General features: G+C 48.4%; 1 protein-coding gene across 3 annotated transcripts in view; it reads right to left on the bottom strand.

Moving 5' to 3' along the window:
- PAX5 (paired box 5) overlaps positions 1-22139 on the bottom strand; it is a 202320-nt gene that overhangs the window by 47790 nt on the left and 132391 nt on the right. For all 3 annotated transcript variants that reach the window (XR_010130152.1, XM_004048026.5, XM_019034203.4), the window contains exon 8: positions 1853-1954. Coding sequence is in view for 2 of the 3 variants with exons in the window: in XM_004048026.5 (XP_004048074.1) it covers positions 1853-1954 (102 nt within the window). In the remaining variant the exon portion in view is untranslated. The remainder of the gene's footprint in view (positions 1-1852; positions 1955-22139) is intronic.

The raw sequence follows: 22139 nt of genomic DNA, 5'->3' as shown, positions 1-22139 counted from the left end.
TCTGTGCCAGGATGTGGCCATAACGGGAGCCAGCCTAGCTAAGATCCGTCCTGCTGAGCTCCTCCCCACCCTGGGATCCTCATCACCACGTGGGGCCTTGCACACGCATGTGTGGACACCCAGCCCGCACATCCAAGCTCCGTCCACACTCTCGAAAGAGAGCCAGGCCTTGGGCCCAGGGATGCACACACCAGTGACATGGGCTGGCTTCAGGAGGATGGCCCGGGGGAAGAGACTTGGGCCTATTTGGGTGGGACTCCAGCATGAGCTAGGAAGAGGGGTGTGGTCATGTCCGTTTGGCCCTGCAGGCTCTCCCCAGTGCATGGGAGAGTGGGCATGGCTTCAGCAGGGCTGAAGTGGGGCCCTCTAAGGGGTGGCTCCCTTATTTATTTATTTATTACATTATTATTTTTATTATTATTTTTTGAGACAGGGTATCGCTCTGTCGCCCAGGCTGGAGTGCAGTGGCACGATCTTGGCTCACTGTAACCTCTGCTTTCTGGGTTCAAGCGATTCTCATGCCTTAGCCTCCCGAATAGCTGGGATTACAGGTGCATGCCACCACACCTGGCTAAGTTTTGTATTTTGTTTGTTTGTTTGTTTGTTTAGTAGAGATAGGGCTTCGCCATGTTGGCCAGGCTGGTCTCGAACTCCTGGCCTCAAGTGATCTGTCTGCCTCCGCCTCCCATGGTGCTGGGATTACAGGCATGAGCCACTGTGCCCGGCCTATTCTGGCTTTTTTAGGTGCCCAAAGACAGTCAAGAGTGTGTGTTAGAAGGAGATAAGGCCCTTAGAGCCCCAGGCACTGAAACAAGCTGTGTTGCCCCCTGAAAATGACTCTACCTAAGAGACAGCATGGTGACTATAGTCAGTAATAATGCATTGCATATTTCCAACAGCTAAAAGAGAGGTTTTTAATGGTTCTCACTACGAAGAAATTATGAGTATTTGAGGTGAAGGGTATGTTAATTAGCCTGATTTGATCATTCCACAATGTATACACTGTCAAAACACCACACTGTACCCTATAGATACACTGAACTATTTGTCTATTAAAATTAAATTAAATAAATAAAAACTTTTAGAAATAATTTTTAAAAGGAGACAATGCTAACTCATAAAAGATGTGTAACAACATCCAGTGGAGGCCCGATTTTCCTCCTGATTTTTAAAAACATCTTTCAAGAAAGAATACTCGGGTATTTCTGCTATGCTAATGCCCTTAACACCCAGACAGCCAGTACCACTTGTCCCCACACCACCCCACAATGTAAGGAGACATGGCAGCCTCCTCTCCAAATGTTTTAAACTGACACATCACTGGCCTGGGGGGATCAGGTTCCAATGGCCACAGGGTGTTCAGTTTAGAATCAAATGACAAACCCACCATCCAACATCCCGTCTGTCCTCAACACATTATCCTCAACCCCAAGGAGTAAGGCCACCGCGAGCACCTCAGAGCCTTCTGCTTGTTCACGTCACATGATTGTGTGGGAGAGAGGGCGGGGGCCGGGAGGGAGGGAAGGTTGGGGAGAAGGCTCGCTCCACACCGGCTGGGTGACCTGCAGCCAGCCCCTGCACCCTCTGTGTTCAGACTCTGTACGTGGCCAACAAGGCCTGTTTGAGTGACAGTCAAAGACCCTCCCCTCGCCCCCGGTGTCCTCCCTGGTGCCGCTGCTGGCTGGTCCAGGGCCCACTGCAGGCCCAGCTGCAGAGAGCGCAGACCTCTGCCTGATTTATTCAGGCCCGCTTCTCAGAAGCGTAGAGGTCACCCAGGCTGTTTGGGGGGGATGTCCCCCCACCGAAACCCCGTCCACTGCCTGCTGTGGAGACGCCGACAGTGCAAACTCACCAGGCACCATCCCTGTCAGCGTTGGCGCTGAGTAGCTGCCCTGTCCAGCGGGGGGGACGTGTGGAGGGTACCCGGGGAGGGTCGTGCTCGCCAAGTCACGGCCTGAGGAATCAAAGCAACAAATCACAGGGTGAGCATCTCCGTGGCCAGCCGCTCATGTCCACAGCTCCCTGGACGCTTCTGCACATTTGTCACGTTTGGACGCTGAACGGCAATGTGCCCCCAGCTCCCCGCTGTCGCTCACACGCTCTCACAAACACACATACACATACACACACACACACACACGCATGCACACACATCTCCAGCCACCCTCGCTCCACTCAGCAAGAACAGAGTCAGGGATGTGGCCTGTTCCTGGGAAATCAGAACCCCCTGCTTGGGGAGGCTAGGCAACGCAGGTGACAGCACGCCCCGACTCCAGCCAGCTCTCCCTACTCTCTACTCCCCAAGAATGCCTGGGACCTCTCCATCTCCACACTGTTGCTTCTGCTATGTCCTTTGTACAAAGTCCCCCTTCCTCCAACTGCACACAGCCTGCCACCACCTGCCTTCAAAGACCAGCTCAAATGCCTCACTCCTCCTCTCCTCAACAGCCCCCCACAGTGAACAGGGGGCATATCTGCCTCAAACCTTATAGTCCCATATCTGGCCTAGTACTGAATTTTTCCTCCTTTGGCCTAGAGCTGTTTCTTCATTCAGTGAAGATGCAGGAAGCACCTCCCAGTGCCAAACACTGTTCTGGCGCTGGGACATGGAGGTTAAGGTCTCAGCCCTCAAGGCGTGCACACTCCCATGGGTGAGTGTCCAGCTCTTTCAGGCTGCTGTGCTTCTGACCATGAGTCCAGAGTGTCCATGTGTCTCTCAGCTGGGACACTGTCACCATCACTGATTGGCTCCATCATGCAGAGGAAAATTCAATTGCACAGTTTTGATGGGTGTGCATGTTGGGGTAGAGGCCAGGACCACATAAGGGGGTGCTGCCAAATCTGCCTCCTGAAAGATGGGGGGCATTAGCCCAGTAGGAGGCTGCCTGGTACAAGTGCTCACATCCTACTTGGCTGCCTGGGATGGATAAGAGGATCGTGAGAGGGGAGGGAACTTGTCCAAAGATACTCGGCTGACCTGAGGCAAGGCTGGGACTGACAGTCCGCCCCCCTGCCCCCTGGGAGTGGATCCTTTCTTCAACGGTGGGTTGCTCTCAGGGTCATTTCTGAACCCCAACAGTTTCTGCTGCTGTTACACATGTTTTAAAACCTTGAACCCTAAAGCAAAGGTTCAGAAGATCAGTGCCTCACCAAAGCACTCAAGAAGCCAGATAAAAATCTATAAAATGAACCCAGGGAAAGAAGGAGGAAGGAATCAACAAAATAAAAACAGAAAAGAATGAATTAGGGGCAGGCCGTGGTTCACGCCTGTAATCTCAGGACTTTGAAAGGCTGAGGTCAGGAGTTCAAGACCAGCCTGGCTAACATGGTGAAACTCTGTGTTTACTAAAAAATATATATATATATAAATTAGCCAGGCGTCGTGGCACATGCCTGTAATCCCAGCTACTTGGGAGGCTGAGGCAGGAGAATCGCTTGAACCTAAGTGGTGTAGGTTGCAGTGAGCTGAGGTGGCACCACTGCACTTCAGCCTGGGAGACAGAGTGAGACTCCATTCACAAAAAGAAAAGAAAAGAATGAATTAGGAAACAGAAAAGCAGACAACAATACATGAGCCAATAATTGTTATTTGAAAAGAACAATAAAATAGACAAATCTATCAAGATTCAAAAAAAAGCACAGATAATCAAGATAAAGAATGAGGAGACATTATAACCAGAGATGATATTTAAAAACAGAAACACACTCCACATGAATGAATGTAGAAATCTCAACAAAAGGTACAATTTTCTAGGAAAATATGAATTGCCAAAAGTAATTCAAGAAGAGTCAGAGAATACCAACATCCCAATAATCTTAGAAGAAATAGAAAAAGTTTAAAAAAAAATAAGTGCCTCATCCATTTAGCTTCTTGGGAAAGTTTTTGTTTGTTATTCTTTTTGGCAAGTTCTTTAAACCTTCAAGAGACACATATCTCAGTTATTAAACTGTTCCCAGGATATATAAAACTAAGGAAATCTTCCCAATTCATTTTTCCAAGCTAGCATAATCCTGATCTAAAAATTTAACAAAGGCAGCACACAAAAAATTAAAGACTAGTCTCACAATTTGTTAATATACATGTAAAAAGTCTACTATCATACTGATTGGGCAATATTACAGAAAGAATAATATACCATGACCAAAAAAGTTTCATTCTATGTATGCAAGGATGGTTCAATATTAAAGCACTGTTCAGGGCATCATATTAATGTATTAAAGGAAGAAAATCATATGATTATATAAAAGATGTAGAAAAGGCATTGGCTAAAATTCAATATTAATTCCTTATGATACCTCTTAGTAAATAAGAATTGAAGTATACTTCCTTGTTCTTATATTGATACTAAATCTAAAGTTAATACCTTAAAAATACTTAATTGGTGAGATACTTAGAGAATTCCTGTTAATGTCAAGAACATGTCAAGGAAACCTATTATCAATGTTATCACTGAAAATTGTTCTGAAAGTTTTAGCCAGTACAATACGATAAGACAGAGACATAAGAGGAATAAGCACTAGGGGACAGGGGGAAACCCAAGATTATAATCAGCTGGATAAATCTTAGGCTTGGGAAATCATAAGAAAATTGGCTCATCTCCTAGAACCAATGGAAAATTTTGGTGAAATAGCCAGGTAATGGACTGTGTCGACTCCAGCCTTGTGCAGGACTTGAGCAACCACCATGCTGGGGACTCATTCCATTCTCAGGTCCCCCTCTCCTAGCCCACCAGGATGGCAGTATGTGCTCAGAGGAGCTGGCACATGGCTGCATGCACTCTACACATCACTCTGCCTCCGAGTTCCCATCACAGAGGGGCTCCTTTGCCTTGTCCACGGCTCCAGTTTTACGCAGGCACAGTCCCCAGAACCAGAGGCTTCACCTGTAGCTGCGCTTACTCTCCTTGGACTAGCCATGAAAACAAAGGGCCTGGGTTGTTCCTTGCAAGGAAGGGAGAGAAGCTGACAGCTTTCTGTGTCCTCTCAACCTCCTGAATTGCTCCAGTGTGCCAGGCACTGGTATGGGCTGTTGAGCAGCATTATTCCACTGAAGCCTCATAGCTTACAAAATTCCCAGCATAAACCTGATGACACTGTGTGGGGAGGTCTCGGGGAGGCTGCAGCTCACCAGAGGAAGGAAGACAGCAGAGCACAGTGACGAAGCATGTCAAGTCTGCCCAGGCTCACATCCTTGATTTGCCACTTATTAGCTGTGTGACCTTGAGAGAGTCCCTTAGTCATTCTGAGCCTCGATTTCCTTATCTATAAAATGGGGAGGATAATAGCCAACGCTTACGGAGAGTAAACTGTGAGTTAGGCACACACATTCTCACTTATTCCTCACAATAGCCCTATTAGAGAGCTACTATGATTCCTATTTTACTGAGGGGGAAACTGAGGCACAGAGCGTTTAAGTGACTTGCTCACAGTCACACAGCTAGAAGATTAAAAAGCAAGGTTTCAAACCCAGCCAGTATGGCTTGCAAGCCTGCCCTCTTCACCCTGTGCCATCTCTGCAACCACACAGAAGCATGCCTTCTTCATAAGGCTGTGGTAAGGAGGCAGAGGGAAGATGTGTGAGAAGCACATGGCACAGTGTGGAAGGTAATTCTTCACCCCACCCTCACCACCATCAGCTTGAAAAAGAAATAGTAATTTAACACCAAAAAGTAGGAAGGACATATATTAAACTGGTTTTTAAAACCAAATAAATTCAGTTTTATGAAAAAACAAAAGGAACCCTTTGCAGCTCTTCCTGCTAGAGCACAGTGGCCTCCTCTGACCCTTAAATTTAGGTTCAGCCGTGTGCCTTGCTCTGGCCAATGGGATGGGAGCACTCGGCAAGCAGAAGCTTGATATGTGCTTGTGTGGCTGGGTGCACTTCTCCCTTATCCTGAGAATATGTCCTGGCTAGCCTGCAGGTCCAAGGAGGAAGGGGCACATGTGGAGCAGAGATGGACCCAAACTGTGACTGGAACCCGGCCCAGCCTGGTGCAGCCAATGCCCAGCCGACCCCAAGTGCACTAGCAAGAATAAACGATTACTGTGTTAAGACCTGAGTTTGGGGGGCATTTGCTAAGCAGCAATGTGGTGGCAATTGCTGATTGACAAAGATTTAATAAATGTCATCACTGTTCTCTACTTAAAAGCTTGCTGCCTGGAACCTCTAAGAACACGTATCAAATTCCAGGCAGAGGCTGATCCCCACTCCTGGTTGGGAACCCACTCTTATGAATTCAAGCCTCAGATCTGCTCTGAGGCCCATCAGAACTCTCCCGGCACCAAGCTGAGGAGTCTGTGACCTTGGAGGGCACAGGCAGTTTCACCTTCTCAGTCCCTTCCCTAACATGTCTCAGGCATGTCGCCAGGGTTGGGGTTTACAACCTGTCAACACAAGGCAGCTAAGGAGATGCTACTCCCCCTTCTTAGCTCTAATTCAAGCCTCTGGACTGGGATGGGAAACCAGATTTAATGCTTCTAAACATGCTATGACCTCAAAGCACACATTTCTTTCATTTTTTTTTAACCAAGGAAGAAATTATTTGTATCATTTGCAATGGCACTGAATGTTATTGACGGCCTATAATAAGTTTGCAAATAACTAACTAAAATGAATCAATTTGCATTCCTAACATAATTCCTCCTATTAATGGCACGTAAGTACATCTTGTCTAACTCATGCGTGGCCTTCTCTTACCAGGGAGAATAACCAAGACTTGGCTTTGCTTACTATCAGCAAGGAGTCCAGGCAGAACAGTGAAACTCAACACAAAGGCCACTCCTCCAGAAGAGACACATTTGGTTTGAAATAACTCACTCTTTGCAATCCTGAGAGGAAGGGGGAAGAACAGGGATCTGCCCCTGTTGTATACATGAGGAAACTGAGGCTCAGGGATGAGGTTTGACTGGCCCAAAGTCACAGAGTAAGCGGTAGAACAGGGACTTCAATTCAGATCTCATGATTTCTACTTAAATGCTATTATTGTAGGATTATTAAAAATGTTTCCCCTCGAGGGGACTAGCCCTCCCAGATGCTAAAATATTCTATGAAGTCTTTATAATTAATATTGTGATACCAGCACCTGAAGAAAAAACCAATGGAATAGAATGAAAAATTTAAACAAAGGCTCAAAAGATCCAATCCATATTGGATTATGGACCCAACAATCCAATGCATAGATTATATGGAAATCTAGCATACGATGAAGGTAGGATCTCGAATCACTGGGGCAAATATGGACTTTTAATAAATGGTGTTAGGACAACTGGAAAGCCATCTGGGAAAACAGATAAAATAGATCAACTCTTCCCACCATATATAAGAATAAACTACAAATAGAACTGAGAAATAAATGTAAAAAAATAAAACTGTACAAGTACTAGAAGAAAATACAGGTGAATTCCTCTCTAATCCAGGTGCAGAAAGATTTTCTAACTATGACGTGAAACCAGATGCACACACACTACAAAAATTAACTCAGAAATGAATCAAAGACCTAAATGTAGGAGTTAAAAGTACAAAATACTTAGAAGGAAATATGGGCATAAATCTTCATGACCTTGGATTCAGCAATAGTTTACTGGATACGACACAAACAAAAAAATAGATACACTGGACTTCATCAAAATTAAAAGCTTTTGTGCTTCAAAGGATACTACCAAGAAAGTCAAAAAATGACCCATAGAATGGGAGAAAATATTTGCAAATCATGTCTGATAAAGGACTTGTATCTAGAATATATAAAGAACTCTTGCAGCTCAATAATAAAAAGACAAATAATCAAATTTTAAAATGAGCAAAGCATCTGAATAGGCATTTGTCTAAAGAAGAATAAATGAAATGGCTAACAAGCACATGAAAAGATGTTCAACATCATTAGCTCTCAGGGAAATGCAAATCCAAACCACAATAAAACACCACTTCATACCCACTGGGAAGGTTACAGTCAAAAAGACACATTGTCACAATCATTGGCAAAGATGGGGAAAATCGGAACCCTCAAAACACTGCTGGTAGGAATGTAAAATGGTACAGCCACTTTGGAAAAGCCTGGCAGTTCTTAGACATCGAGTTACCATGTGACCCAGCAATTCCCACTCCTAGGTGTACACCCCAGAGAAATAAGAACATATGTCCACATAAAAACTTGTACACAAATGTTCATGGCAGCATTATTCATGACAGCCAAAAAGTGGAAACAGCTCAGATATCCATCAATTGATGAATGCATAAAGAAAATGTAGTATATCCATACGATGGAATATTTGGCAATAAAACAGAGTGAAATACCAATACATACTACAGTAGTAACATTCATAATGAACTTGAAATGACTACGCTACGTGAAAGAAGCCAGTCACAAAAGACTATGTATTGTATGAATATATTCATACAAATGTCCAAGATAGGCAAATCTACCGACAAAAGGTAGATTCATGATTGCCTAGGGCTGGGGCTGGGAAATGCTCAACAGGCAAAGACGTGAAGGGAAGATATAAAGTCTCAGGCTGCATCTGGGGAGAGGGCAAGCTGGGCAGAGGCAAGCTATGGCTGACGCTGGTGGAAGACCTGGCATCCAGAGGGCAGACCTGACCCCAGGGAGGAGACCTCCAGGCAGCTCTGCAGGTGGCAGGCTTGAGGGGGCATGAAGCCACTCACATCTGCTCTCCCTTTCACACAGGGTCCCCCGTTGCCTCCAGAGCCAAATCTAGGCCCCTGAGCCTTGCAGGGAGGGGTGGAGTTTGGAGTCACACAGGCCTGGCTTCAAATCTTAGCTCCACCACTTACTCGCTGTGTGACCTCTGGCAGGTAATACAACAATCTGAGCATGGGGCTTTCTTTGATAATTGGAAAAAGAGGGTATTTATTGGGAGTGTAACAATGGTACTCTCTGTAACAGGATTTAAACATGTCTGCAAATTCTTTGTTACTCTTCTCATGGAGAAGTGAGGTCTATGATCCTTTACCCTGAACCTGGGCCCCCTTGGTGACTGGTCAACCCACAGAGCTCCAGCCTCCTTGGAGTTTCCCACAAGCCAGGCCCTGGCCAGGCACTTCCATGTCTTAACCTCATTCAATACAAGAACCCCATAAGGTTGCGGTTATAATCCCCATTTTACAAATGAGGAAATGAAGGCTCCCAAGCAGTTGATGTACCCAAGGTTGCACGGCTGATAATAATAACAATAATAACAGCTAATATTTTTGTAGAATTTACTGTACGCCAGACAAGGCTCTACACTAAGCAGTGTTCTAAACACTATTCACTCTGCTTTGTAGATATAGATTCATTTCATCCTCAAAAACTCTGTAAGGTGAACCCTATTGTTATCCCCATTTTACAGATGTGGAAACTAAAACACAGTGAGATTAGGCACCTGCCCAAGTTCCCACAGCTAGTCACAAATGGAGCCTTATCCAAACGGAGGCGTTCTGGCACCAGATGCCTTCACAATCCCCCAGCATTGGGCACCCATCCTTCTCCTGCTTCTAGACTGGAAATCCCCGGAGATCAAGAACTGCTCTCATCCCTGTTTCCCTTGCACTGGCCTGGCACACAGTAGGTGCTCAGAAAACGTTTGCCAAGATGAAATTAATCATATGACATTGGGTCTGCTCTTCTGAAGGAACTATGCTTCTCTTCGCATCAACGTCTCAGAAAGCCCTTCATCACGAACTCCACAAAATAACCAGGCCTGATTTATCAGTTTTTGCTTAGATGCAACTTTTTCTTTTTCTTTTTCATAGAGCCCATTTCTAGGTAGGCTCTCTCTATGTACACTAACGGGGGGGAATGTGAATCCAATTAACTTCAAATTTAGCTCATAATGAACTTATCTCATTTTGCTACCAGCTCGGTTCTCATCGTGTGGCAGTAATTAACCACTGGGGGTTGTCACTCCCAGACACATGACACAGAAATCCTCCCAGTCCTTCGCTTCAAACCCTTGCAGAATTCATTACCCTGACAGTGTGAAAACCCTTCACTTTGAATACCATAGGGCACCAACCAAACTCCCCCTCCATCTACCTGACTGTGTGTGTGAGTGAGAGAAAGAAGGAAGCAAGCCATCGAGCAGCCATTAATTATTGTGAACAAGACGAGAGGTGGGGGCGGGATCCTGGTGATGGCTTGATGGCCCGAGAGGGTCTGCCAGCCTTGACAGCCCTGGGGCAAGAGGTCCTGCCCAGAGGAGGGAGATCTTAGCATACAAGGCCCAAACTATAAGGGAATATGGGGGAACTGGCTGGGAAAGGCAGAGCTCTTTGCGAACTGGCAACTCTGTCTGCTGGGGACTCCTAAGGTCCAGGAAGCCTGCACACTGCAGGCAACACGGATTGCTGTGTGACCTCAGGTAAACTTCACCCCCTCTCTGGGCCTTGGTTTCTGGGCCTTGGTTATCTGAATACTCAAGCAGTGGGAACAGATGGCCTCTGAGGGTTTTTTCCACAGTAACATTCCTTAAGTCGGTGGCATCATTTCACCCCCATGTTGATGGAAAAGAAGGTGGGTATCAATTCCTACAGAGACGGATATGGCAGCGGCTGCTCGCTGTGGTCTCCACACCCTTGCCCACAGCATCAGACTTCCTGGAGCCCCTGAATTAAACCTGAGTGAAAGGAGGCTAAGCATAAGGAACTTACAGAAGGGGATGGGAGTGGTCAGTCTGCAAATGAAATAAAATCTTCATTTTAGGCTGGGCGCAGTGGCTCACACTTGTAATCCCAGAACTTTGGGAGGCCAAGGCAGGAGGATCACCTGAGGTCAGGAGTTTGAGACCAGCCTGTACAACATGGCAAAACCCCATCTCTGCTAAGAATACAAAAATTAGCTGGGCATGGTGGTGCCCGCCTGTAGTCCCAGCTACTCAGGAGGCTGAGGCAGGAGAATTGCTTGAACTTGGGAGGTGGAGGTTGCAGTGAGCCGAGATTGCGCCACTGCACTCCGGCCTGGGCGACAGAGCGCGACTTCATCTCCAAAAAAACAAAAAAACTTCATTTTACATATCGTTCACTTTATATTTGTACAAGAGTTATGCTTTTAACTTTTTCTGAAGTATATTTTGACACCTGTTGTAGGAAAAGGTGAACAATGCCAAAGACAATGACATGAGCTGAAGATTTTCAACAAACCCCAAAGCAGATGACAGTGAACAAGTGCCACCTTAGGGAGAGGGGGAGAAACAGCTCAATACCCAGGACTTGGGGCGGGGATTCATCCTGCTACTCACACGTCGGTGCGTGTGTACACGTAGTGCATACGCCGCCAGCCTTATTCGTTCCCGCTGGTGTTTGAAATGTGTGGCAGTTTGAACAGGGCTGCTCTGGAGTCTCCCTTTGTCCAGACCTGCCACTAGTGGAGGGTGTGCTGCTGACGGGAGATGCAGAGGGGGAATATTTCACCCGGAGGGGAAGGGCAGTGGGAATGGTGATGTAACAGCCTACCTCTGCCTGCAGACAATGGATGTCCTAATTGCAGATGAGCTGTATCCAGTCATTAAAGCGGATCTGGCAGGCTCCTAATGACAGGTTTATTAGCCATTAGTTTGGGTGGTGTTATTGATTTAGGAATAATAACCCTAAATTTCTTTTCCCAAAATTACCTAATCCCCACTTTTAACTAATTCTGACTGACCTCCTTCTAATTGCCCTGGCTAAAGATCTAATCTGGATTTGTAGAGCCAGGAAGACAATCTCAGAATCCACTAACCAGGGAGCTGTTTACTTTGCTAACCCTCCTCATTCCTTCCTCTGAATTGACCTCACCCACCTCCCTGGAATCTCTGGAACTATCACACTCCAATACTGTGTTTCAATTTTGGAAGCGTGTTTGAATTTCATCTGCCTGGCATTTTAGAGCAGACACTGGGACTCAGTCTACATTTCCATGCACATGTATGACACCAGCCACCTGGAACCAGCAACTGTTGAGCCAACTTAATGAAATGACAAAGTCAGGGTTCTAATTAGGAAAGCAGCAAAGCAGCTCTACCACCACACTGATGGCTCTGGGCCTCCCTGCCATGATGGGAACTGCTCCAGAGACAGAGGGAAGGCAGTATTTATGGTGCAAGGATTCCCAGGGCAAAGTGGGCTAGCTCGTGACTTTATTCATTCATTCACTCATTCATGCATTATCTGACACTAAGTTCTAAACACTGTCCTGAGTGCTCTAAAGGATGCAAAGATGATAACAGTAACAATAACAACCACGACAACAGCAACTATCCTTTACACAGCTCTTAGCGCCAAGCACTGTTCTAAGCACTTTGTATGTATTATCTCATTTAAGTACCACAGCCACTCCAGGAGATATCATCAAGCATTACAATCCCCAGTTTGCAGATAAGGTACTCAGCTCTTAAGAGGTGAGCTGGATGCAGGCTGGCTGACTTCAGAGCCAGTCACTCCTGCCTCACACACACGATTGTTTCAGTAGGTGAATCACAGAATACAAAATGCACCCTCCCCTGTGACCAGTCAGCTTCTAGGACTTCACCTATGGAAACACACAGAAAAATACACCAAGATATTTCATGGGAAGGAAGGAAGGCAGCAATCCTTATTGCTGGGATAAATAAATTATGATACTTGCCTGTGGTGGAATATTTATTATACAGTTTTGAGAAACAATGAGGTAGATTTGATTGTGGAAATTGTGGAGCGATCTCCAAGGGAAACTACTAAGTGAACAGGCAAGTGTGGAAGAACACTGTGTACAGTATAATTCCATCTGTGCTAGTAAAAAGAGGATAAAATCTGGAGGCGGATAGAGGAATCAAAATGTTACTGAAAATATACAGAAGACACTGTTAACTTTGGGGAGAGGGATTACAGATGGGAGGGCTTAGGTTGGGAGTGGGAGATTTATTTTTCATTTTCTATTTTTCTGTATGGCTTGAATATTTAACCACATGTGTGTATTACTTTTTATTCCAAATTAACTTTTTGAGTTAAAATTAATGTTTTCTTAAAACTAAACACAATCCGTGCCCAAGGGGCTCACTCAGACTCTAGAAGAAGAGATAATAATGAACCAAGATGCATGAAGTGCACTTGCCCCCTGCCCCCACTGCAGCCGCTCTCAGGCCAGAGTGTCATGGCAGGAACTTCTCATGTTCAAGGACAGCATCATGATGCCAGCAGCACCTTGGCCAAGTTGCATACTCAGAGCTCATGGCCCCACCAGGCCTCTCCCAGGCTGGCATCCAGACCTCCGTGGTGGCCTGCCCTACCGATCTGAAATGTACCATCAACAACCCCAGCCCCTGCAATCCGGCTATGAGTAGCCAAAAGTGGGCACAAAGCCTGTCCCTAAGTCCTTCCTGGCACCAACTCTGAAAGGCTGGGAGGGACTTAGGGACAGGCTTTTTGCCCACTTTCATTTGCACATAGTTCCAACGAGCTCAGTGGCTTGGCTTCCCAGCCCCCAGCAGATTAAAAACAGCAAACTTAGAAGGAGAGAGACTTCTATGGCCAGGAAACTGACATTAGGAAAATTGACAGGTGGCAGGTGGGCAGCAAGGACAGAGACAGGAAAACAATATAATCAGACATAAGAAGCCCAAGCCGTGATAGTCTGGGGAACTTGGCGGAAGGACGAGCCGCCCGCTTACAGACGTGCAGAGCCTTCGCGACTGTATCAGCGAGGTTCAGTAATGCTGGTTCCCAAAGATGAACCTTTGTCATCAGAGGAAGGTGACGGTGTGTCACTTCAACATGATATTATGCACCTCTTATCCAAGAAACTGATAGGACAAACCAGTGTTTGACAAACCTATGTAATCATAATTAGCATGTGGAGAGAGCCCAGCTGTCCATCTGGGTCCAGAGTGGCTCCCTGGAGAGCCCTTGTGCAGTGCATGGCAACAGAAAGACCTCCAGGAGGTTGGTTGCTGATCGAGACCTGCCACGCCCCCACTCCTGGTTTTGGTACATGCCTATATCAAGCCATCTCCAAACTGGCCGGTGAACATGGAAGACAAATCCAAAGACGCCTCATGTTTCAGAATCACAGAGTCCCGGGGCTGGTCCGAAACTTGGCGGTCACCCCATGTTCTCCTGCCCAGGGCTGGCAGTATTCCCATCACATGTTTGCCCAGCACCTCTTGCCCACCCTGGGTAGGAGCTGCTAATTCAGAACATACCTGTCAAATCTAATAGTTGGGAAAATCTCCCTTCCTGGGAGATAGATTTTATGTAAACAAGATGATTGCTAAATGAAAAAATAGAATAAATACATGAAAGCACAGAAAGGATAGCATTCCCCAGACTGGCCTTCTGGATTTGGGGATGTGAAATCTTTGTAAAGGGGGCCATGTGGGATGGTAGGCAGTGTGTGATGGGACAAGAGCCACAGGGCTGGTGGTCTCCACTCAGATCCTGGCTCCACACTCACTGGCCATGTGATCTCCAGCAAGTCATTTCGCCTCTCTGTGTGTCAGGTTTTGCATTTATAAAATGAGGACAATCCTATCTTCCTCATAGTGCTGTCACATGGATTAAATTAACAAATACAGGTGAGGCCCCTAGCACAGGGCCTAGCACAGAGTGAACACCCAATAAGGCCACCATTGTTAACCGTGCCTCCTTCGCTCCACAGCCACCCTCGGTCCATCCCAAAAGCAAAGCCAGATTGGGCTTTGAAAGCACAGCTCTGTTCACATCGAGCTGCTGTCAGAAATCCTCGATGGCTCCCCACTGCTTACACACACAGCTAAGAGCATGGGCTCTGAGGGCTCAAATCCCAGCTCTGCCACTTACCAGCTGTGTGACCTTGGGCAGGTGACCCCGCCTTCCTTTCCTTGTCTGTCTAACGGAGGAGGAAGGGGAACCCCAACAGTCCTTCTCTGATGGAGTGGTGGCGAGGGCCGAGTGAGTGAGACAGCTCTGGGAACACACGTAGGCTGGTGCCCATGGCCCACTCACACTCGCTGCACCTCCCTACCACACGCTTTCATTTGTGCTAAACCTCTGCCAGCTCCGGGGTCCGAATAAAACATGGGGTCTATATGCGGAAGACGAGAGGCGCAGAGGGAAGCAGGCCTGTGCACAAAGGTGGAGGCCTCTGGAGCGGTTCACCCCATGCCTGTGTGTGCCGCCGAATCCGCCGAATGCACGCAAGGTACATGAAGAATGGTGGCCAGCACTGGGATCTTTCTATTTGCCAGAAACTCTTCTAAATGCCTTACTTGCGTCACCTCATTTAGTCATCAGAACAGTCGTATGAGGTAGAAATGATCACTATTATTATTGTCCTTGTTAAGAGGCTCAGCCTAGCGGTGAAGGGCAAAAGGTCTGGAGCAGATTCTTTTGATTAAAATTACTAGTTGTTCTATAACCTTGGGCAAGATTACACCTCAGTGTTCTCATTTATAAAATGGGGATAATGATACCTCCTTAGACTGTTTAAAAGGATTCAAGACTCAATGCACGTAAAGCACTTAGGAAACCGCCTGGCCCATGTAAGTGCTCCCAAATGTCAGTTATTACCTCTGATGCCTGTTACTGCCACCAATGTACAGAGGAGGCAATGGAGGCTGAGAGAAGTGAAGTAACTTGCCCATGGTTGCACTGGCAGAAAATGTGACAGGTTGGGGGTTTCTAGGATTAGAAACCCTAGCAGTCCGTGCTCTTAACCACCAAGTTCCACTGGGCAAAAAGCCCTTCCTGGGGCTCAAATCTAAGATGTGTTTGCAATGAAGTCAGGCATGGTGGGAGGGATCTACTGGATCTTTGAAGCTAAGGGGTAAGTTCAGGGCTGGGGGACCAAGTGCAAAGCCCATGGAGGTACAGCCAGCCCCGGACTAGGAGTCAGAAAACCCTGCACTTCCTCACTGTGCCCTCGGGCAGGTCTCCTCTCCTCTGTAAATGTCCTCACCTGTGCACCTGATGCCCAACCCCAGGCCACCCACCAGAGGGAGATCAGCTAATGCTGCAGAGACAGGAGGAATCCATAGTTATTGGCTTCTCTGCCCTTTGTCCAGGTCCGGCTGACAGCTCATATTATTTTAAGAAAAAGTCAATAGGTAAGTATCCAAGCCTCTGATAGGCTTCTGATTTCTTGTAAAGGGACTGAGGCCCATCACGAATCCTAAACCAGTGCCTCGGCTGGTCCAGGGGGCAACGGGATAGTCGATGTCACAGTGCCAGGCTTGGAACCAAGAAAGTCCAAACAGACAACGCTGATATTTTGCAACGCCAGCTCCTACACCTCCAATTCTTTCCTCAAACCAAGCAGCAAGGAGGCCCATATGAGACAGGCAGGCTGAGCAGGTGCACTGCTTGCCAAGGAAAACCAAGCCCATCCCACAGAGGCACCTCCCAGGGTGCACAGCAAATTAATGTGCTGCAGAGAACATGCATTAAATTGTGCTGCTAGGCTGGCGCTGCAGGCTACCGAAGTGCCAGCCCATCCCTCTCCAGCCCTCCCTTCCCTGAGAAGCAGATCAGGTGCCAGGGCCGAACTATCTCACAGAATCACCGGCTGCTTTTGCTAGCCACCAGCCTAGCTCAGGCTCTTGCTTGCAGGCCACTGCTGGTTATGGGTCTCGGTTTCCCCTTTGTAAAACATGATTGATCACCCCTGCCCTGACTCCCTCATGGGTAATCAGAGCCCCAAATGGGATCACAGAAGTGAAAGTGCTTTGTACAGTGCAGGGATAGGGACGCCACTAAACAGGGAACTCCATGTGGGGACAGGTACAAGAGCCAATCAGGCCTGGGTTCAATTTGTCCATAGATGGGGAAACTGAGGCTCCAAGAGGTGAAGGGTCCTGCGCAAGCTCTCACATGTAGCAAACAGCAGATCTGAGATTCGGTTCCTGCAGTCAGACTGCAGACCTTCTGGAGGAGAAGGCACTGAAACAGGGCCTCAGTGTGTAGGGTTCCTTCAGGAGGACCTAGAAGGAGATTCGGGCTGAGTTGGGGCAGAGTGGGCAATGCAGTGGGCATCTGACTGCTGCCTCCTGTGAGCCTGGAGTGGCAGATGTGCCTGGGACTCAGTCTGAGCTTCCTCGGGTCCAGGCAGCAGCTGTGGGTAAGGTGTGAGGGCTGTGGGCCCAGAGGTAGGAACCGAGCTGGGCTGAGCAGAGGACATGCGACTGTGAGCAGCCTTCACGCTGGCTGGAAAACCGCTGTGGAATCAGGGAGCACCGGAGCTCGAAGGATGCTAAAGGTCAACCAGTTTGGGGGAGGGGTTGATCTGTTCCCGTGAGCCTCCAGGGGGACCTCAGGGACCTCTGGAGCTCCCACTCTTTCAACCAGTGAACCTCACTTCTAACTAGTTTACATCAAGCTTCCCAGGAAGATTCATCTGAATAAAGGTTTCTTCAAACACACACACACACACACACACAAGCAAGAAAAAAACAAAACCTTAACAGTTGTTAAAAAAAAAAAGATCACTAAATGCCTATTCTGCAGGTGAGAAGAAGAAACTCCTGCAAGGGCAGGGTCTTGCCCAGAGGGCTGTGCACAGCCAGGTCTGGGCCCTGGACCCAGCATGGATCCTGATCCAGGTTTCCTTTCCTAGGTTTTCTTTCCCAGGTTTTCTCTGTTGCTTTCCTGCCCTTCCCTCTGTCTTCACAGAACACCTCTCAAGCTCAAGAAACTGGTGCTCAATTTTCTTCCAGTAGTCCAGGGCGCTCACGTCCCTGATGAAGAGAATTACAACACTTCGTTTTGTGAGTAGATCTAAGAATGCCAGCATCTTCTTGGGCTCTGCAGACTTGGCCAAAGTCAGCCGTGTCCCTGGAGCCCGGGAGACAGGGCTGAGCCATCCTTGAGCCTACTGGTCAGGGGCAACACACACAGAAATCCGACTTCACAGAATTTGACTCTAACTTTTTCCTTCTGTGCTACCAGCAAATGCCTGTGCCTCGATGAGCCTTGCTTTACAAACCTGAAAATGGGAACCATGCCCCTTGCTCTGCCTCCCATGGTTTGTTCCTGGGTTTGGAAATGGAGGATGGAAAGAGGGAAGGAAAGAGAATGAGAAAGAGGAACAAGGCAGTCTTCTGGTTAAAACAAAAGAAAAGAAAGAAAATAGAACATTCAAACATGTAATCCAACTCAGCCCGAGCTTTAGTTTTAAAGTTCCACAGGCCAGTGCTTGCCAGCCCAGCCCAGCCAACTGCATATTATTTATGTGGCCTCAGGCAGGTTAATTTCTGCTCCTCAGTTTTCTTGTCTACAAATTGGGGCTAGTGGCACTATCTTCACAGGGTTGTCTGAGGTCTGAGCCACATCACCTAGAGAAGGAGGCACGTGGGGTCTGCATTCACATGTGTAAAGGGCCTCTCTTCTTCCCTCTGGCCTCCGGGCCCCAGAACCCCAGCAACCCCTCCCATCACAGGCTCCTTCTGCCCCAGCCATCCCCACCAAATTGAAGCTCACCGGGCAGGAGGACTAGGAGAATTAAAACATGCAATCAAACAGCTTCTTGACGGGAAATGCTTTGGAAATTTTCGGCTCCATTTACTTCTCAATCTAATTTTGTCCTCGGATGCACATTATGCGCGAGATGGGATCTCATGTGGTTTGCCCGCTCTCCGAACACCAGCAGGAGGCACCCGGCGTCTTGATTGCAGCTCCCGGCTCTCCTCGCCACATGAGGGGGCATAATGAGGGCACCCAGCAGGCTCTGGGGGCGCCTCTGGGCAAGAAGGCCTGGCCCGGACATCCTGGCACCCACTGGCCCAGCCTCTCCCACTAACACCCCTGGGGCAGAGTCTGGGGGTGTCATCCACAGCCAACTCCAGCCGCACTGCAGACACCCATAGCCACCGCAGCCCAGCTGAACCCCTGCCTGGCTCCAGCCACCTCTGATCCATGGGACCCTGAACTCCTCGGCTGCCCATCACCTCTGGATGAAGTCCAGACCCCTCATGCCCTCTCCTCCTGCCTTCTCCCAAGCATCTCTACTGGGGCGGTATAGGTTCCAGCACCCCCACCAGTACCACAGCCCTAAATGGCTTGCTTTCCCCCAACTCGCCTCCATGCCTTAGCAAATGTTGCCACAGAGTCCTGGCAGGCGCCAGGCAAATGCCACCAATGTCATCTCCTGTGAAAGACCCCCCAGATGCCCTGGTCCTGTCCCCCACAGTCCCATGCTCCTTCTTCAGTGCTCTCAGAGCCATGCTGCTCCACAGCCCAGCACATGTCAGACTGCTGGGACAGCTGTCTAGTAGAAGACACTAGACCTACCCCTTCTGGTGCAGGTACTATGTCCTGCTCACCTCTGTTTCCCTGTGGTACCCATCACGATGTTTGGTGCAGAGCTGAAGCTAAACAAATGCCTAGGCTCATTCTTTCTTTCACTCAGAAAACATCTCCCAGGCCACTCCTCTGAGCCCAGCCTGCGTTCAGTGCTAGGGATTTTGTGCCCATAAGGACAGGAGGCTTTTTCTTTGAGCCCAATCGGTGTTACTTTCCAACCTCTCCACTGAGAAAAGCCACCAGCCAAAGCCCAGAAACTACCCAAGGGCTAGCCAAAGGGAAATGCCTGCCAGCCAACCCCCAGGACTACAGGGTTGGGGCCAGGCCACCAGGTCCTTGCTTCATTCTTCTCCCTTACTTTGTCCCCAGTCCAGGCATCCACTGCAAGTCACTCAAGTCCTGAAGGACAGCCCCCACCCCATGGCCTCCTGGTCCAGCCTCCTCTCCTCACTATGGCTTTCCTGGAGCTTCAGGGCTCCACTGCCACAACCCCCATCCCAAATCCAGTGCAACCATTTCGTGCTTTCTTCAGGTGGTTTCTGGCCATGTGCAGATGCCCTTGGGCTTTCATTTAATGCTGCCTCAAATCCTGTGGAAATGGATGGGCTATGGGAGATAACTGGCTGGAAGAACAAGGCACTCCTAACTACCAAAGCCAATGGATTCTTTCCAGCCTTGTTACCTTGGATCTCTCTGCTCACTCTCTAAATCTTCAAATATTTTTGGCTGCCTGACATCATCGAACATCCTTCTTTTGTTTGGGGCATTTTCCACTTTAAGAGTTCAGGCTTCTTGAGGCCAAAGTCAGAGACGTGATTTCCCAGCCACCCTTGCGTGAGGGTGCAGGCATATTTTTGGGTCCCCCAAGTAGACACGTGCGTGTGAGTCTTTAATTCAGAAGCTGATGACACAAAGAAGCAGGCACCACATGGAGTCCATCTGCTGAGGCGGAGGTCCTAGTGGTGACATCCGGTGTCCAGCGATGGTTGTGTGAGCCAAAGGGTCTGCGTCCGCAGGCGACAGCATGGCCGCTTCACAGAGTAGTCCTGCAGCATGGGCCAGGCCTTATGCCTGACTGGGAAGCCTCCAAACCTGGTTCTGTGGCCCTCTTGGAGACCCTGAGCATCTTAACATCCTTAGAAAATCCCTTTTCTGCTTAACAAGCCAGAGAGAATTCTGTTGTTTACAGTGAAGTCCTGTGACTGCTACAGCCTCCAAGATGGAGCGAATCTGTGGCGGGCGTGTCAATCACCACTCACTCCCCCACTCCGGGCTTCTCCATGGCGTCCTCCTCCATGGCGTCCTCCTCCTCAGCCACCCTGGTTTCCCAGAGTCCCCCTCCAGCTCTGCTCCTCCCCATCGTCCTTGTCTAAAGCTCTCAACTGAGTGACTCACATCCTCCCACCACCTGTGTCCATGCCCCCAGTCCTGACCCCACCCCCACTGCCTCTGCACATTCCACCTGAGTGTCCCTGGGGTACCCCAAAGTTAAATATTCAAACCGGCTCCTCTTCCATGGTCTTCATCTCAGCCACTGGCTCCATTATCTCCCGGGTCCCCCAAACTCCAACCAGGGGAGCCATCGTTGATGGCCGCCCACCTGCTCCTCACAAGTGACTATTGCCAGTTCCACCCCTCAAAATGTTTCCTCCATCCCCCTTTCCACAGCCTGGGTTCAGGTTCTCATCCGTTCTCTCCTGGGCTTTTACAGCCACCTGGGGCAGGTCAGGTCTTCCTGCGCGTCTCATCCTCCTTACCTCCACCCTCTGTCAAGACCCCACAGAGATTCCCTTGGAGATTCGACTCCCCTCAGGGCTCCCAGCACCTGCAAGGTCTGCCCCCAGGTCTTTGGCAGCCTCAGGGACCTGGGCCCTCCCTCATCTCCAGCTGCTTTCTTCACTCATCCTTTATCATGCTGTTCCTTCTGCCTGGAATGCTCTTCCCTCACCTGTTTCCCCAGCCTGGTTAATTCCTGCTCATTTCCGTGTGCTCAAGTGTCACCTCCCTCAGGAAGCCCTCCCACCCAGCCTCGGGAAGTGGCCCCCGTTGTGCACCTGTGACATCTGTCACATGCCTCTCCTTATCATTTCACCTTTTAAAAACATTTACTGAGCACTTTTGATGAGCCAAGAACCTAGCTTACAAACCCACGTGCATGATTTCATTTAACCCTAGAACAACCCTCAGAACAACCCAATGAGGAGAGTGTTAGCCTCATTTCCAGGTGAGGAAATGGCATATCAGCAAATGTAAGTGGCCTTCCCAGGGTCAGCCGCTAAAAGGTAGGGGGGTCTGGGATTGGAGCCCAGCACTGTCTGACCCCACGCCCTAAACGCCTAATGGTGATGCTCTGTTGCTTCACACCAGGGAGCTCCTGTCATCAGCCCAAGTGGCATAACCCTGGCCAAGGAACATTGCCTTGCTGAGCCTCAGTTTCCTCTTCTGTAAAATGAGGGTCAAGTCTTTCCCTGCTGCCCTCCCAAGATGGTAGGAGGATCTGAAAAATAACAGATGTAAAATCACTTAGTAAACTGTAGAGAGCGGTGCACATGCAAGAAGGCATTAGCATACTTTCAGGGCTTGTCTCACCAAACAATTTCCTTGCTCACATTAGAATGAAAGGCCTTCTATCTGCTGCTTCTTTTAGAGTAAGGGTGAGGGAGGGCTCCCATCCCCTCCCTAGAGCAGGGTGTCCCTGTGATTTTTAAATTCACTATCTAGCTGTCCCTATCCCCCCTCCCAAAACACAATTGTGATGGTCAAGCAAAGAAAGGCGAGAGAAAGAAGAAAATCCATAAAGGCTCAGCAAAGCGGTGGTGGTGGAATTCTCCAGCTCCTGACCACCAGTTAGTGACGTCAGGATTTATAACTGTATTAAATGGTGTGACAGGCAGCCTTGATATATCAGTTCCCCCTTCTT

Source organism: Gorilla gorilla, chromosome 13, assembly GCF_029281585.2.
Source record: "Gorilla gorilla gorilla isolate KB3781 chromosome 13, NHGRI_mGorGor1-v2.1_pri, whole genome shotgun sequence".
NCBI lineage: Eukaryota > Metazoa > Chordata > Mammalia > Primates > Hominidae > Gorilla > Gorilla gorilla.
This window is presented reverse-complemented; position numbering and strand designations above follow the sequence as displayed.